This window comes from Mastigoproctus giganteus, chromosome 10 (genome assembly GCF_048544385.1).
Source record: "Mastigoproctus giganteus isolate SK-2022 chromosome 10, ASM4854438v1, whole genome shotgun sequence".
NCBI lineage: Eukaryota > Metazoa > Arthropoda > Arachnida > Uropygi > Thelyphonidae > Mastigoproctus > Mastigoproctus giganteus.
Window position 1 is genome coordinate 141,213,738 of NC_143584.1, and position 19,583 is coordinate 141,233,320.

A 19,583-nucleotide genomic window follows, 5' to 3' on the forward strand; every position below is an offset into this window, starting at 1 on the left:
TAACAAACGTCTTACATATGTCAGATAATATATGTTCATTTAATTTTCTTCCTCTTCATTGCTGCTAAGCACAATCAAACGAGAATGTTTTTTTTTTTTTTTTGTTGCAGAATATCTTCACCTTGTGAACATTCTTCTGCAGCATCTAGATTTTGTGTATCTTCTGCTCTCTTTAAAAAAATCAGTAATCTGGGTTTTTTCCCTTTTGCCTAATAGATCTTTGTAAATTAAGTTTAAACTTATTTTATTTGCTTTCCAATATTACTGGTAATATGTTTTTATTTACACCTTTCATTGCATGAAGAGTAGAGGATCTATAAACTAGCATAGGTTTTATTATGTAATCTCCTGATGCATCCTGCATATAAGTAACGTTATACGATTTTTTGAGGCCTTAAAACCTGGTGCAGTTTTCTCTTTTTTTGAAATGAACGTTGTGATGGCCATTTTTGTCCGCCAAAGACCTGTCTCACTGGCATTGAAAACTTGATGTGGTGTGTATCCGTGCTCTTCAATAATTTTTTTGAAATTCCTCTGCATCCTTTTTGGCAGCTTCATTATCAGCCGTTGCACTTTCCCCTTGAATTCTTATATTGTGTAGTGAGAAGTGGATTTTAAATCGCTCAAACCAACCTTTAAACTTTATTGGCAACAAATTCCTAGTTAATAGAAGATTCCCCATTTTCTTTTGAATGGTTATAAATTTTTAGTGCCTTTTGTTTTATTACATTACCATCTAATGGGATCCATTTTTACTGCAATTGTCAATCCAAATACTGAGCGCTTTTTCCATTTTCTGAATTATTGGCACTCAGGGATGAACTGTCATATTTGTGGAAATGAAAGATCCTCTTTTCCTTTATGGTCTGGATTGTTACTTTAATTTAAACTTTTTGCAACATATGATACCTTCCCCCTTTTTAAGATGAATCAAAATTTATCTTTGATTCTAGAGAAATAAGTTTCTTTTGAGCAGTGCTTTTTTATTTTTCCTTAGGCATAATTTATAGCTGAAATTTAATTATTCCAATATGGTTTTTAAGAACAAAGTTTAGTAATACACACTCGGAAAAATTTATAAACGATCAAGCCAAAATAACCTTGCAAAAACCTTAAAAGTCACAATTTTTTATGGTCTTTTTTTTTTTTTTTTGTTAGTTGTTAGTTGTTGGCGCATCAGGTTCTGTGGCCATAATGCACCTCCCAAGGTTTTTGCATTTTACTGTGATCCAAGCCCGAGGCAGGATTCGAACCCGCGACCTTTTGGGTTGCCAGGCAGGCACTTTACCCACCTGGCTAGCCCGGTCGGCTTTTTTATGGTCTAAAACAAGCACAAGTTCAATAGCACAGAATCTAACACGAGGATCTCCCAACAAAATTAAATACCAGATTTCTGAGTAATTTTTTTGCATAGTGACTAGCAAGTCAACAGTGGGGATTCACAAAAAAGAATGGAAATGTTGAAAAATTACATCCAACATAATAGCAGTGTTTTCCCCGCACAAAAACTCAAAAATACCGTGTTATGCAAAGTTTGCCACAATTCTCTAATCGTATTAGAGCAAAACTGTGTTATATAAGTACTGGGTTGTGCGAGGATTGCCGCAATTTTTCAATCATGTTAGAGCGAAACTGTGTTATAGGGGTTGCCTGTACTTAATGTACTTTAATTTTTTTTTTTTTTAATTTTCTGATAATCTACCCTACAAGAAATGCCTTCAATAGAAGAAGAAAGTGAACAGTGCCCTCTAGCTAGCAGTGCTTAAGTCTATATCAGCAGTTAGAAGAATGACATTTTATGCAAAGGAAGAACCACACAGAAATTCAATTTCAGCCTGGATGAAGAAGTTTAAAGAGACTGGTTCTGTTAATGATAAGCTGAACTGGAAGACCCAAATTAAATGAGGGGACTGCCGTTTGTCGAGGAAACTTTTTCAGCACAGCCAAAGAAAATAAGACAGGCATCTGAGGAACTTGATGTTTTTAAATAAAAACGTTGCTGCACAACAACCTTACAAGATTCAAGTGCATCAAATGTTTCTGGAAGATGACTACCATGTAAGATTAGTTTTCCATCATAAGTTTAATGAAAATGTTAAAAATGGCATCTACTATCTTGACAATCTGACATTTGGTGATGAAGTAACACTTCACATAGCGGCAAGGTTAATCACCATACCTGCCATATTTGGGGGGGGGGGACAGAGAAACCACGAGCAGTTGGAAACACAAAAGGGATTCCCCTAAAGTCAAAGCCTGATATGTCCTAGGAAAAATGTGCATTGCTCCTTTCTTTTATCTATAGTTATCTTGCATTGCTACAGGATTTTTTTTTATTCTTGAACTGACAGTTAAGAATCAAAGCTGATATGACTTTTCAGCAAGATGAAGCACCTTGCCACTTTGCTCAGAATGTTTTAGAATTTTAAACAGTGTTCTAAACAGATGGATTGGCAGAACTGACCAGTTGCTTGGCCACCCAATTTTTCCTCATTGAACTCTTTTCTGTGGTGCACCTTAAAAGTGTGGTTCTTCTCAAACTCTCACTCTTTAAATGATCTTTGTAGCAAGATCACAAATGCAATTAATGCCGTAATTGTGTTTATGCTATTGTAAAATCATGGAACACTTTGTATCAGTAATGTTGAAGGTTATGGTGAATCTTAACAATTTTATGATTACTTATCCTAAAAACTAGAATAAATCATATATAAATCATGAGATAGACGATCTGTAAAATGCACAGATATCGATCTGTGCATTTTACAGATCGTCTATCTCATATAGAACCTAGGTTATTGCAGTTTTAAAGTGCAGAAAAACCCCTGTACTCTATAAAGAGAGTAACTATAGTAAAATGTCATATCAGATGCCAGAGTAACAAAATATTCAGTAAAACAAAATTTGCCCACTATTTCTCTGCTATGCAGAGAAATAGTGGGCAAATGGATCAGAATGTCTTATTAATGTGGGATTTTTGATGATCGCAAATTGTGCTTTCCAGATATTGACCGGAACTTATGGGTTGGTCATTCACACACTAGCAAGGCTTTTGTGAATTTATTCAATGACTATTTTCTTACAGCAGCATGTTAGAGAGGTGACAAGAGGACTCAATAATTGGAAGTGATTCTTCATTCATTCACAATCTGCAAATAAAAGATTCACTGGGTGGCAGTGATCACAGAGTACTGATGTGGGATTTACTTAAAAACACAACTATTCTCAAGGGTAAAGGGAAGGGCTTTTGCTTTTGTAAGGGTGACTTCAGTGGACTTGGGCAGTTTTTTTAATTCTACACAGTGGGACCAACTGATGTTACCAACAGCAAATTATAAATGGGGTGCATTCAGGGAAGTAATCGTAGAGCTATTAGGCTTTTTGGAAACTAAGAAATACTGTTCAATCCTTAGACATAAATGGTTGTCAGACGAACTGTGATGAGACTTGTGGCAGAGATTAAAAATGCATGGGATGTATATAAAGTATCAGGTGATGCAGAAACCTGTGGTAGATTTAAACTAGTCTGCAATCAAGTCACAAAAGAGGTTAGGAAAGGTAATGCAAATTACAAGAAGTCTCTGGCAAAGTATGCAAAGAAAAGCAACAAAGACTTCTTTGCTTATATTAAAAGTACAAGAAAGGGATTTAATTACATCACTCCACTTGATGTTGATGGTCTAACTTTTGATGATTCTGCTCAAGTCGTGTACAAACTGAATAGGTATTGTGCATCTAGATTCACACGTAAAGAATTCTTTAGGGGAGGGGATGCCAGAAGTTTATCAAACTGTAACAGGTAGCTAAATAAATTTGTGATAACTGAGATGAAAGTCGAAGAGATTTATTGAAGTGCCTGGAGTGGATGGAATCTACCCCTTGGCCATAATTATGAGTACATCTTTTGGATTCAGGGGAAATCCCCATAAACTGGAGATGTGCGAGTGTATCCCCAATTCACAAACCCCCTAAAGTCAAAGATGTGTCCTAGGAAAAATGTGTAATTGCTCCTTTCTTTTTTTGAAGAAACAGTGGTTGATGATGTAACCTCTGTTCCAGCAAAAATAAGTCAAAGAAGTAATGCAGTTATATTGCAGTCACAGGATGGATTTGTTAAGCGATTGCATCTGGCCTATCTGATTGGATATTATAATACAGTAACAAAGGAAATGGATGCAAAAAATAAAAAAAATAAGTTTGCTAATATACTTGGATATTAGAAAAATACTTGGATTTCGAGATAGCTTTTGATACTGCCACATGTAAAACACTGCTGTATAAATTGGAGCAATGTGGCATTAAGGGCAAGTTACTGCATGTTGAAAGTACAAGAAAGGGATTGAATTACATTACTCCACTTGATGATTGAGTTGGAGAAGACAGAATGGTTATTAATGGACACTTCTCTTCATGGGTTAATATTATTAATGGAGTTCATTGCTAGGCCCATTGTTGTATTCTATATTGATGAAGGTATATCAGGCTTTAATGTCTGTTTGCAAATGATGCTATAATTGGCAGGGTGGTTAATGACAGTAAATCAAGGTGTGCTATTGCAACCAGATTTAGGAAAACTTGGTAGATAGGCTGAGAAATGGCAGTTGAAATTTAATATTGTTGTTCATACTCTGGTGCAACCACCTGATCAGTGGAATTTACAATAAATTGTCAATACAGGCTGGCCTCGATTAACGCGATTAATTCGTCCTGTGAGCGCATCGCGCAAAACGGGAACGCGGTAATCGAATATAATAATCAATGGGAAAAATTATAATTGGTCCTTGACCTTCTGGAATGTCCATAAAGAATTTTAAAAATACCTTTTAAATAACTTTTTAACTGTATACAATGTAAAAGATAATGAAAATAATAATGGAATTAAATGTTTATTGCATAAAACAGCGGTTCCCAAACTGTGCGCCGCGGAATATTTTAAATTTTCAAGGGAAACACAGCGATGCTCGACATCTGTCGGACACTGCGCAAACTACTAGCTTGAGGTAGTTCACAGTTTCAGCATTTCTTATTAAGTTGTTTGGACCTAACTACTAAATGGAACTGTTAGGTATTTCTTTTGGTCTGGGTGCGCCTTGAAAAAATTACTGAGACACTTAAGGGCACCATGAACCGAGAAAGTTTGGGAACCTCTGACATAAAATACACAATGAAGAAATGACTGTTGCGGAAATATTTGAACAGTGTTGACTTTCTCTTTTCATCAATCAATTTCCGATAGCCGACAACAATCTTCTCTGGGCCCTGGCGAAATAAATATCGCAGAGAACCTCAAACCTTTTGTTTCAGGTTCTCTGCGATATGAAAGATTCCATCTAATTCTTTTACCATTATCTCCTTCGCGGTAACATTTTCATCTGGCTCATTTAAAAATTTGAATTTTTATGCAAGTGTGCATTGACTTTATTAGCAGGAGACAAACAAGTAACACATCTTCTTCCGATGCTTGATGGAACACACCGAGGCGGGTAGCAGGCAAACGTTTGTTTATTGACCGTACGACTCGCGGTAAGCTTAACGCGGCATTCAAATCTTTTTCAACTATCACATATAAAAAAAAAATCGCGTTAATTGGAAATTTGCATCATGTAAAGTGAAAAGTGGTATAATTTTTCAAATAGCATTAACTGAAAATCATGTTAATCGAACTCGCGTTATGCGAGGCCTGCCTGTACAAACTTTAATCACATTTAGCAGTCATGGACTTAAACCCCAGTTCACTCAAAGAGCACATGCTACTGCACTCTCATTCGTGACCACTTGGCTACGTCAGGCCATGTGCAAGGTACTGCATATGGATAACAGTAATCCTAGATTAATGTACCTATTCTGTGATACCTATGTGTGGTACAGGGTAGTGAAAAATGAAAAAGACCTGAAGGTAATTGTGCAGCCAGATATGAAATTCTCTGAGTAATAGAGACAGGCTGCCAAGACAGCTCATGGGGTTTTGTCAATGATATACTGTAACTTTGCTAGTAGGAATAAGTTGATTATGCCATTGTACAAGGCAGTGGTTAGGCTTCATCTACTCAAGATGTCCCCTCGACGTGGGCACCTGTACGTGGTGAGGGGACCTCCCAGTGATGCTGCTGGTTTTCCAGATTAGCATCACTGGGATCTAACGCCCATACCTTGGTTCCAGGGTTACATCATTGGAATCCGGCGTGTGCAGCCGTGCGCCGCGACCCGTGGATTTCGGAAAGGGGGATCCTGGTGGTTGAGGGGCCCAGCCTTAATACAAGACGGGAGGTCCCAGACCGGCCCGACTGGGATCAATCGGCGGGTGGATTTTTACTGCTAGGGTCAACTGCGTTCCAATAAGTCTCTCCCTCCCTTTGGTCCTGGGATGGGATAAAGACTTATTGGTAATGTGGGTATGGTGCTCCTAAGCGAATTCGGTGTCCCATTCGTGTACACAGTACCTGCTAGTTCACGAGTGGGCATCCCCTCATAGGGCTCCGTGGTGGGTGAGGTACTTAGGCATCAGACACTTTCTCCTTACTCTTATGAGTAATTTAAATTCTATTTCTTCTAGGGCCCCAACAAGGCCCCTACCCAACCGATGAGAATGATACCAATTCTGCCAAAAAAGCCAGAACTGAGGATAAACCACCATCTATAACACCGCTTTTCCTCATTCTCCATTCCACCGGAGAGCAGTCAATTGGGAAGATGTCACCCTTCTTTATCCAGAAAGGATTAGAAGGTTTGGCAGGATCAGCAAAATCTGTAAAACAGCTGCTTTCTGGCGATCTTTTACTTGAAGCTTCAAACACAAAGCAAGCAGAAAGAATGTTAAACGCGACATCCATAAGGGGAATACCGATCAATGTAACACCCCCACAAAACTTTGAACTCTTCACACGGTGTCATTTCAGAGTGGGATCTTCTTCATGTCTCTGAAGAGGAGATCTGCTCTGAAGTAAAAGACCAAGGAGTGACAGCTGTCAAGAGAATATCAATGCGGAAGGAAGGGAATCTCGTCCTTACCCGAGTTCTCATCCTAACATTTAACACCCCACGGCCTCCTAGTTCCATCAAGGCAGGGTATTTAAATTGCCCAGTGAGGATCTATATTCCAAACCCACTGAGGTGTTTTAAATGCCAAAAATACGGCCACTCACAAACGGCTTGTTGTGGTAACCCTGCCTGTGCTCGATGTGGTGCGAAAGACCATGAGAGCAAGGAATGTTCAGCTTCTAAACTGATCTGTGTAAATTGCCAACAAGATCATCCTGCCTACTCCAGAGCATGCCAGCGGTGGAAGGATGAAAAAGAGATCCAAAAATTGAAAACGGAGCTGAATATCTCCTACCCAGAGGCTAGAAAACGCATTCAACCAATAAATAGCGGGAAGCCTTCATATGCCCAGAAGGTTTCTGCAAAGTGCACTATCGGTACACAAACTGAGATGACTGTACCACCAAGAGAGTCATTCACACAGATTGCCCACTATTTATTGAGTTCACAAAAGCCCACCAAAAAACGCAGTCAGCTGCCACTCCTATATCCGTACCTCCTAATGCTCCACCACTACCAAAACCAAGTGGTAAAGAGCCAACAGTAATAACAGAAACAATGGATGTCGAGGACAAGGAGGTACCGGATGAATCAGTCTTGGAACTCTTTGCGGAGGAAGAAATGGACACGGGACAGCGTCCATTCTTCCCCAAAAAAGATAAATCCAAAATTGACAAAAGTAAGCCCTCAGCACCTCGGAAGCCGCCTAATGGACCCACCAAGCCAAAATAATGGCTAAATTCCTACAATGGAATTGTCGTGGATTCCGGCGAAATACTGATGACATCAAGCCCTCCTGCAAAAGCACGAGCCAGTTTGCTTTTGCTTGCAGGAGATTTATCTAAAGGCAAACGATGATCCCACAATGCATAACATCACAATTTTTCGTAAGGATAGAATTGCGGATGGTCCTGCTCATGGAGGAGTGGCTATCCTTGTGGGCAACCAGACCCCAGTTCAGCCCTTGCTAATTACAACTAGCATAGAAGCTGTTGCAATTCGCCTTACAGTGGGATTTTTATTAATGGTCTGCTCTATTTATTTGCCACCTGGGACTGACATCTCCCAGGAAGACCTTGATGATCTTGTAACGCAGTTGCCTCCCCCTTTCTTACTTCTCGGGGATTTTAATGGACATAATACTCTGTGGGGGTACTAACATCAACGGAAGGGGACGAGTCATAGAGCGTATGGTAAATGACAATAGCCTTTCCCTTTTAAATACTGGAACAAACACCTTCTTCCACATGCCTACTCGTACTTTTTCTGCCATTGATCTCTCTATCTGCTCCCCCTCTCTACTCCCTTCACTCACTTGGGAAGTGGAGGAGAACCCATATGGAAGTGATCACTTTCCTGTGATAACCTCTTTACATAGTGGGAGACCGTGTCTTCCTTTCAGGTTACCACAGTGGAAGATTGATCGGGCTGACTGGACTGCCTTCCAATATCAGACAAATTTTAACCTCAGTACCGTCAGTCAGGAGCCTATCAATGATGCAGTAACGTACATCACAGAAATTATCGTCCAAGCAGCTGCGAATGCTGTCTCAAAAACATCTGTCCGGTTTCCACCATTTCCCAAACCTTGGTGGAATTCACAATGCACAACAGCAAAAAAGGCTCAAAACAAAGCGTGGGGGATATTTTGCCGATATCCTACCACGACCAACCTTATAGCCTTTAAACATGCACGAGCCAAAGCATGCTACATCTGCCGTCAGAGTCAAAAGGAATCGTGGATCCGTTTTACTTCATCAATTACTTAGTCCACTAGTACTAAGTTGGTCTGGGACAAAATCCGGAAAATGAAGGGAAAGTATACATCCCACCCTTCTTCAATCCTAGATTATAATGGATGCACTGTTGCAGATCCAACTGCAATAGCCAATTCTCTTGGGGAAACATTCTCTAACATTTCTGCAACATCTTCGTATTCCCCAGAGTTCCTGGTCCTGAAACATAAATTCGAAAAACAGGCACTTAGTTTTAAGTCTAAGAGCATCTATCCGTACAACAGGCCATTCACTATACAGGAACTGAAAAGAGCTCTTATTCTTTCCAAAGCAATTGCTTTTGGACCAGATGGCATCCATTATGAAATGATTAAACATCTTTCACCAAAATCTATGGATTATCTGCTCATTCTGTATAACAGAATCTTTATTGACAGGCAGTTTCCGGATTCCTGGCGCAAGGCAATCGTTCTTGCCTTTTCTAAGCCAGGAAATGATCCAAAAGTGACTACTAATTATTGTCCTATTGCTCTGACTAGCTGTCTGTGCAAAATCCTGGAGAGAATGGCTAATTTTCGTTTAATCTGGTATTTAGAATCAAATGACCTTCTCTCCAACATCCAGTGCGGCTTCCAAAGGAACCGGTCCACTTTGGACCATCTTATTAGACTGGAAACATCCATCCGGGATGCTTTCCTAAAACGCGAACACTTGGTGTCAGTGTTCTTTGACATGGAGAAAGCGTATGACACAACTTGGAGATTTGGCATCTTAAAAGATCTGCATAGCCTTAGTCTTAGAGGGCAACTCCCCATTTTTATTAAAAACTTTCTAGCCAATCGATCTTTCCAAGTTCGTGTGGGATCCTCACTCTCTCGTTCCTTTAGCCAAGAGGAGGGAGTACCACAAGGATCAGTTTTAAGTGCCACGCTTTTTGCCATCAAAGTAAATTCCATCACAGAACAACTTCCTCCAACCGTAAACAGTGCCCTCTATGTTGATGACGTTGGCATATTTTGTCAGTCATGCACCATGAGGGTTATTGAAAGACTACTGCAAAAATCCATTGATCGCCTTAATTCCTGGGCACTTGCTAACGGCTTCAGGTTCTCACCGGAGAAGACCGTTTGTGTACATTTTTGTCGTAAGCGTAATCTTCATCCTGAACCTGAATTAAGGCTCGGACAAAATGCTATTCTAGTAGCGGTGGACACAAAATTCTTGGGACTCGTATTTGATAAAAAGCTGACCTTTCTGGATCACATCCGTAAACTCCGCACAAAGTGCACAAGAGGGCTGAATATTCTGCGCTCTCTTTCCTCTACATCTTGGGGTGCGGATCGATGCACCCTACTACGCATCTACCATGCACTTGTACGATCCAGACTAGATTACGGGTCCCTAGTATACAATTCGGCCAGAGACAGTGTACTTCGTTGGCTGGATCCTGTCCATCATCTGGCTCTCCGTACCGCTATTGGAGCATATCGAACATCTCCTGTCCAGAGCTTATACGTCGAAGCAAACGAACCGCCGTTACCGCTTCGATGTAAGTAGTTGTCTCTAAAGTATGCTTTAAAATTGAAATCCCTGCCAGACCATCCTCATGCTCATGTTCCAACATGTGACTTGTCCCTTAGAAATTGGGGAAAGTCGGACACTCCATCTGGCTACCTGCAGCTTCATTCAGCACATCGAGCTGAACATTCTGACTTCACGCCAGTTTACACAGGCGGTTCGAAGTCGGAATCATATGTGGGATCTGCTGCTGTCTTTACAGACAGCACTACATCGGAGCAGATTTCCTCTGAATGCAGCATATTTACTGCAGAGCTGCACGCTATAGAGTTAGCCTTGGATCACATTAGTAAATGCCTATACCAATGGTTCATTTTATATTCCGATTCTCTCAGCATGTTACAGGCTTTAATAACTGTGAGATATAATTCTCATCCAGTTCTGTCTAGCATTCAGCAGAAGATTCACTTCTTCCGTGAACGTGAATATGATATCCGCTTCTGCTGGATTCCTAGCCACGTTGGGATTAGGGGAAATGATTTGGCTGACACCGCAGCCAAATCAGCAATTCCCAATAATAACCGCTGCCTGTCAGTCCCCTATACAACTACAGGCAAATAATACACGAGAAGATACCCCCCAATGGCAAGATTTGTGGAATAGACAGACTACGAATAAATTTTATCATATAAAGCCTGTAATTGAACCGTGGCAGTCTAGTCTGCGCAGGAATCGTAAGGAGGAAGTTGTTCTTGCCTGGACCTGCATAGGACATGGTCATTTGACTCATTCATTTTTGCTGAGGGCTGATGACCCTCCTATGTGTGAGTCCTGTGGCACAATTTTATCAATTAGACACATTTTAGTTGACTGTCCAGATTTTAGCAATATCTGTTTTGCCGCTTTTAACCATCTGACTGAGCTGTATACACTCAGTCAGATTTTATCCGACAATGACCATGTGTCTGCTATTTTTAGCTTTTTGAAATCAGTAAACCTTTTTACTCACATTTAAAAAATCTACCTTATTATAGTTACTTGTTTACTGATATTTGTCCTTTAGTTTATACTTGTTTTTATACCTTGACTTAGTGACCTAAATCATTAGGCCACTGAAAATTTTACTTTTTATGACCAGTTTTGGCGCATTATAGCCTTGGTCGCTAATGCGCCAATAAAACCCAAGCAACAACAACTCAAGATGCAGTGCTGCATACAGGTCTGGAAGGCTCATTTTAGGAAGGATGTAGATCTACTGGATTGAGAGAAGGGCAACAAGATTGTAGGTAACAAAAGGGGATGGTCTTACCAAGAATTGCTTCAGTTCTACAATTTGCAGCACCTGGAGACTAGGTACCTGTGAGGTGATCTGATTGAAGTGTTGACTGCTTTGAATGGGTTGAACAACCTCAATGCCAATGGCATTCATCCTCTTGCTCAGACTACACACATTGTGGTAGCAGAAAGTCAAATTGAGGATGGTTATGGGATAGATGTGCAGAAGTTTGCCTTCAGCCAGTGGGCAGTTGATTGTTGGAACAAAGCTTCCATCAGTTGTTGTGAAGTGGGTAGTCTGAATAAATAGATATTGACAGATTATCGAAGGAGTGATGGAAGGGTTCTCTCTCTCTCTCTCTCTGTTTTTTTTTTTTTTCCTCTCTTGCTGATGCTTTATAAGATAGCTTTCCTGCATCATTTGCTGATACTAATAATACAACCTGGTATTCTTTCAAAACGGCTGTTACTCTGTAGCAAGCAACATACATAGTTGCAAATTTCATGCTCTTCAAAAGCCACCAAATCTGAAATAAGCCTGCAAATGAAAGTAACAGTATTAATATACATGTGTTTTTAGTTGTTTAATAATACTTATATGGATACAATAAGCAGAAATATATGCATATACACAGTTTAAAGTTTCATGTACATAAGTGTTTTAAATGGAAAAATGGAAGAGACTGAGACCGTGCTGTTTTTTTTTTTTTTTTTACAATAATTTTTTGAAAATGTAAACTGTTTTAAAATTTAATTTTTTACAACTTAAAGTTACATACAATAAGTATTGCAACCTAAAGATTAAATATTGGTATTGTTCAAACAGAATTTGGGAGGGGAGCTGCTGCCATCTTTTCTGCAAATAGAGGCGGCACTATTGCTCTGATTAAGTAATTTTTTAATACAGGAGTCCCAGTATTTGAGTATTCATTACCTGACTCCCTGCAGTTACAAGGATTCGAAAATTAAAGAATTAAAACTTTTTCCTTGAGAAAATTTACCAAGCACTTGAATATTTTTTGTGAGAATGATCTTCTTTTATAATAAAAAATGTCTAATAAAATAATTTTCCCATTTTTCAGTTCCTTCATTTACTATGTACAAGTACATAATAACCGTTACTATATAATATTGGTGTAGATACACCATATCTACTCATCGTTCACAACGAGCTGCCCATGTATTGCACTACCTTGAATAAGAAACACTTCACTTGTGATACCAGGGTACCTGCCCACCCACCGATGAAAAGCCAACTAGCTTTGAAACGGTGCCATTTGGGTGGTGGTACCCACCGAGAATAAGCAACAATAGTCTTCTCTATTAGTGAAGTGTTACTTATTTAAGGTAGTGAAATACATGGACAACTCGTTGCAAAGGATGAGCACAATATGAGATACAGATGGAATGATGCCTTTCACGCTACTACCATAGTTTTTCTTTAAGAGTTGTCTGTGGTGTATCTACACTGATATTATATAGATATAGAATCTTAAACTCTTAAAATATTATGCCTAGTTTCATTTATTTAAATAATAAACATTACAAAAATTTGTTCCCCGTTTTAAGTGGAATTTTCTGGAACCAATTATCTTCTGATAACGAGGTTCCCCTGTATTTTGTTTATTGTTATGTGACATATTTCATAAAACATGCAAGATAGGTGTGGTACCAGCATTAGCAAAATTGTGTCCTTACTGTTTTGTATGAAGACATATGGTTGCATGATATCATCTGATCGTTTTGCTTTTGCAGTTTCATAAATTTTAAAATATGAAATTGACTGTAGTTTCACAATTACTGTTTATTTTTTTCAAGAGGATTTAAAAAATATATATTTTATTGAACATGACATTTTTAAATTTTATATTTTGTTTAAAAAAATTGCATTTAATAAGTGTCCTTTGTATAATGTGTTTTTCACTGTTATGAAATTTCATTATAACAAATGTATTGTGGCCTCCAATACAGATTTGTCATGCTAGCAGTTCACTGTATTATTATTATTTTATAACAGTAAAGTATACACAAAGTAAATAAAGATTTTTATATTAATGCATTTTAAGACATTTAAAATTAAGTTAAAGTAGACATAAAATGATGTTAAAGCAGGAGTCATTCCTTATTAGAATAATTAAATGAAGCAATCTAATGTTCTCACCTTTTGGCATCTATAGTTTTCCAAATTTTATTGGATAATTGGGAAAGGGAAAATCATTGGTGGAGGGATTGAAAAATTCCAAAATGTTGACGAATAGTATATAGAAAATGTACGACTTTCCTTCAGTTGAATTAATTTTAAGAAAGTGTATTATCAGTTTTTCGTTGTTCTGGGAAGGGAAAAAATGGATTGGCACAATCCTAAATAATTTTAAAAAGAGGTGGAATAACAGATGCATAAAATTAGTGTGCATATTCATGATTGTGTTAACTCTGGAACCTACAGTTTTCATGATCAAAATGTTAAATGCATTTTTATAGATGTATTCATCATAAGCATTACTGTGATGTATATGATCTACGGTTGTACTATAGTTCATCATAATTTTTTATACATATATGGACATTTTAAAAAAGAATCTGTTAATAGGTGTATCCATTTGTAGTTAAGTTTTAGTTAAATTTTTTTGCTCCGGCTATTTTTCATTTTAAAATTTAAAAGAATTTCAAATAACAATACTGACGAGTATAATTATTTCAGGGAATACCACTTGCTTATGATCAGTCAGGACTCTCACAGAATGGGTAAGTACAAGTGGCCATTGTTTAAGAAATTCTGTATCACAAAAATTTCATATTTTAATTTTATAAATATTTAAATACCAATTAGTGAGTAAAAAATAACTCCATGTTATTTGTTAGCTAAAATTATTAGTTTATTGGATTTTGATACACTTTAATTATACAAACTGTAACATAGGTGACATACCACACTTAAGGTTGTAGAAAATGAAAAAGACCTGGGAGTAATTGTGCAGTCAGATATGAATTTTTTCTGAGCAATGCAGACAGGCTGCCAGGGCAGGTCATGGGGTTTTGTCAATGATATGTAGGAATTTTGCTAGCAGGGAAAAGGAGGTGATTGTCCCTCTGTATAAGGCAATGGTCAGGTCACGCCTTGAGTACTGCATACAGGTCTGGAGGCCTCATTTTAGGAGGGTTGTAGATTTGCTTGAGCATGTACAGAGAAGGGTAACAAGATTGGTGAGGGGAATGAAGGGATCCTCTTACCAAGAGAGGCTTAAGTTCTGCAAATTGCAGCGGCTGGAGACTAGGTACCTGCAAGGTGATCTGATTGAGGTGTATACAGCCTTGAATGGGTTGAGCACGCTGAATTCTGATGGGATTCTTCCACTTGTTCAGATTACGAACCTAAGGGGGTATAAATTCAAATTAAGGAAAGACAGATGCAGAACAGATGTGTGGAAATTTGCCTTTAGCCAGCGGGTGGTTAATTGCTAGAACAAACTTCCATCTGTTGTGGAAGTTATTATAAATAAATTTAAGGAGGAACTGGACAGGCATTTGGAGGGAATGGTTGTGTGAATTTTTATTTTATTAATTAATTAATTAATTTATTTATTTATTTTTATTATTATTTTTTATTTTTTTTGGCTGATGCTGCATAAGCTCATACACTTGCTTTCTTGCATCACATGCTGCTGCTGCTACTATTACTACTACATTATCTCCACACTCAACCACTATACATTCTTACTCTGTTATGGCACTGTTTAAGTGTTGGCTTTGGGGGATTGTTATCAAGTTCTAAAATAAAATGAAATAACAGAAAATAAATTAGAATCATTTTTGAAATACTATAGTAAAATTATGTTAACAAATTACAATAGATTAATGTATGTATTATTTTTATATAGGAGGGGAATTCAGGTTATCGGGTCTGCAAATTTGCAATTTCATTTACTGTTGATCTCCTGTCACCCAAAATAATTTTCCACTCCTGTTAAATGTTGGCCTCAGAATGATAGGTTCAAGGTCTTGGTTGATAAGCTTTGATCTCGCAAGACTCCCATCCTTCACAAAACTTCCTCATCTCCATCCAAGTACATCTTCTACATCCATAACACTGCCATGATAAACTTCTGACATTTCCCAATCAATTTCAGTAGGAGTTCCCCTGTTAAATGCAGATGCTGGATAACAGCAGTTGCATTTAACATATCAGAGCAACATATCAGCTGTGTGGTATTACACACTCAGGGTAGTGAAAAATGAAAAGGACCTGGGGATAATTGTGTAGTTTGATATGAAGTTCTCTGAGCAGTGCTGACAGGCTTCCAGGACAGCTCATGGGGTTTTGTCAGTGACATATAGGATACAATGAAATACGAAATAATATGGTATATACAGTAGACTCTTGATTTTCCGGTATAGATGATAAAAAACAAATCCCGGATAATTGATGTCCCTGTTAATCTAAATATACAGATGTCCCCGACATATGTAAGAAATACGTTCCAGGACTTCTTACTTCATTGAGTGTTATGTAACTCGGGAATGACTAGTAACATATTGCTACTATACTATTATTGACAGCCTCCATAGCCAAGTGGTCAGGAGCGGGAGTGCAGTAACACACGCTCTTTGAGTAGACTGGGGTTTAAGCCCCTGACTGCTGAATACGGTCTATCTGCCAACCCGCAATGGACCAGCGTGGCAAGTTATGGTCCATTTCCCTCAGCATGAATTGTTGAGGAGGCTTCCATCCTGCAGTGGGTTGATAATGGCTGCACTTTACCTTTTTTTTACTATTATTAACAAATCTGAATTCAGCACGATACTTGTTAATGTTTGACCATTTTCACACATTCTTATTAGTTTAATTTTCTGATCCAAATCGATCGCTTTCCTTTTGTTGGTAGATGACAGATGTACTAGAACATCTGTCACTTATTCTCTTAGTCGGCACCATGATACCGGTCAAAACAAAATTTTCTGTAAAGAACTTCACAGGGTTAAAGTGAAAACTCACATTTTACTAAAGTACATTTCTTGGAGGTCAACAAAAAACAATTTGCACTTTCCGTTTTATTGGGTGTTTCTGTTAGTTCAATTTATTATAAATGGGTAGTCAACTCTATCTTATTGCATTTACAATAATACCAATAGCTGGAATTCTGTGAGTTTTTACATTATTATGGTGAAGTGTGTATCCCCTTCACTGAAATCTTCAGTCATATAAAAAAAAAAAAAAAAAAAAAAAAAAAAAAAACGTAAATAAATGTAAGAATCTTCTCTTTTATTCTCTATTTTTTTGCTTGTTACCCCGATCTCACTTGTGCAATTTGTGCGTGCCATGATTGATTGCTTATTATTATTATTATTTATTTATTTTTTTTGTTGTTTTAAATTTTACAATTCTAAAAAAAAAAAAAAATTGAGTGAAAACAAATTTACGTAAATCCGTAGCTGCACAAGTCAGGGCCTTACTGTATCGAAAAATTTTCAGCAACCTACGTAATAAATATGGCAATAGATAAAAAAAAAAATCTTACCACGTACTACTCACGTGTCCAATACAATGCTTCCCTTTCTTCTTTGTGATGTTGATTTTAAATCTAATAGCTTCCCTTTATTTTTTGCAAATGTCACGTATGGTTTGGTCACCAACATTATAATGGTTCATTAGAGAATTAATGGATGTACCGTTTGAATAATTTCAAGCCTTTGTTTAACTGAAAGTGCAACTCTTTTGTGTTTACCCATAATTTTCGCGATTTCTAAAAAAAAAAAAAAAAAAAAAAAAATCAACATCCCTGACATAAATAACGAAACAAAATTTGTCCTTTTGCGGTGCAATGGAACACAACAATCGACACGACACACTAAAACAAGCTAAACATTTAATCTCTTTTTTTTTTTTTTTTTTTTTTTTTTTTGAGTGGTGGGGGTGAAGATAGTGGGGGTTGCAAGATAATAGGCACATTAATCTCCCAATGACAACTTATAATGCTTTCTTGTTGCTTATTTAAGACTTACAAAATAGCTGTTTATACCTATTTATGGTTTTTTTTTTTTAATTTTTGTTATTTGGAGTCTTGAAGTGTCCCAGTTAATCTGATCCTGGCAAATCAAGAGTCTGCTGTATATTATATTATGGATGTAGTGTATCCACTGCAACCGCACTAGCCCATAAATTCTGCATATTAATGATTATCAACATACTGTATAACTCATGTATTTTTTTTATTTATTTATTTTTTTTTTTTTTTTACTTAAGGCTTAGAATGTGATGCTCAAAGTTTTTTGAATAAGCGATACACTATAATTTGGATAGTTGCAACCCTAACTTTCTATGCCATCACAGTTTTACACATGATCTTTCAATAAGAGTTGTAGATCTGCATATAACTATCAACAGAGAGCTATATGGTATTAGGTTTCAAAAATTCAGCAATTCTTAAGTCGAATAAGTGTTGCCAGATTTTTGAGGTTCCACTGTATGGGCCCTAGGTGCCTCCATAGCCAGGTGGGAAGGAGCAGCAGTGTGTAGCACACTCTTCTTGATTAGACTGGGGTTCGAGCCCGTCACCACCAAATACGGAGGATGCAGAAAGGTCAGGGAATGACCACCGCATATTCCCAGAGCAATATGGCCTTCGTTGCTAATGCTCCTAAAAACCAAACAAAAAAAAAAAAAAAAAACGTATGGACCCAACACGGACCCCTGTTTCCCCAGGGGGTCTGTGATGGGCACATTATTGTTTTCTGTATTTATCAATGATACTGATGGAGGTGGAAGTAGTAGTAGTAGATGCATGTGATGCAAGAAAGCAAGCATATGAGCTTATAGCATCAGCCCAAAACAAAAAAAAAAAAAAAAAAAAAAAACAATTTCACATATCCATTCCCTCTAAAAGCTTGTCCAGTTCCTCCTTAGTTATATAAGATTAATATCCAAGTTTGCAGATGATACAAAGGTTAGCAGAGTTGTTTATGAATGTAAGGACGATACGCTGCTGCAACAGGATCTAGAAAAGTTGAGCAGATGGGCTGAGAGGTAGCAACTGAAGTTTAACATTGAGAAATGCAAAGTACTGCATATGGGTAGCAGTAACCAGGGAGTAACCTACGAACTGTGAGGTACTACACTTAGGGTGGTAGAAAATGAAAAAGAACTGGGAGTAATTGTGCAGTCAGATGTGAAGTTTTCTGAGCAATGCAGGCTGCAAGAGTAGGTCATTGGGTCTTGTCAATGATATATGTGAATTTTGCTAACAGGGGTAAGGAGGTAATTATCCTGTTGTATAAGGCAATGGTCAGGTCACACCTTGAGTTCTAGAAAAGGACAACAAGATTAGCGAGTGGAATAATGGGTTGCTGTTAAGAAGATAGGCTTAACTTCTGCAAATTGCAGCACCTGGAGACTAGGCACCTGTGAGGTGATTGATTGAGGGGTGTGAGGCTTTGAATGGTTTGAGATACCATCAGTGCTGATGGGATTCTTCCTCTTGCTCACATTCTGCATCTGAGTGGGCATAAATTCAAATTGAGAAAAGACGGTTGTAGAATAGCTGTACGGAAATTTGCCTTTAGCCAGCGGGTGGTTAATTGCTGGAATAAACTTCCATCTGTCGTTGTGGAAGTTCACAACTTAAATAAATTCAAGTCTGAATTAGACAATCTTTTGGAGTGAATGGATGGGTGAAACGTGAAGGGTGGTTTTTTTTTTTTTTTGGCTGATGCTAAATAAGCTTGCTTTCTTGTGGCATCATATGCCTGTGCTAATGTGCATTAGCATTTCTTGTGTACAGGTAGTTCCCGACTTTATGAGATAATTTGTTCCTAACATGTGCTCATAAAGCAAACTTTTAAATTGGAATTTATTTCCAATTGATACAAGAATGTTAAAAACAGGGGTTACATTCTCAACAATGAAATTAGTTAGCTAATTAGTTTGTTTAAACAATGATTGATTTATCCAAAGAAATGAAAACAGCCTGTAAAATCAAGCAAATTATAATAATAAAGAAATTATTTGTGACTTCTAAATGT

The 19,583-nt window shown here is 37.7% G+C and overlaps 1 protein-coding gene across 1 annotated transcript in view; it reads left to right on the plus strand.

Annotated features, from left to right (window-relative positions):
• Nucleotides 1-19,583, plus strand: part of LOC150079323 (protein alan shepard-like) — a 199,744-nt gene that overhangs the window by 151,132 nt on the left and 29,029 nt on the right. Inside the window, exon 8 of the mRNA XM_090382669.1 lies at nt 14,269-14,312. Within this exon, the coding sequence (XP_090238795.1) occupies nt 14,269-14,312 (44 nt within the window). The remainder of the gene's footprint in view (nt 1-14,268; nt 14,313-19,583) is intronic.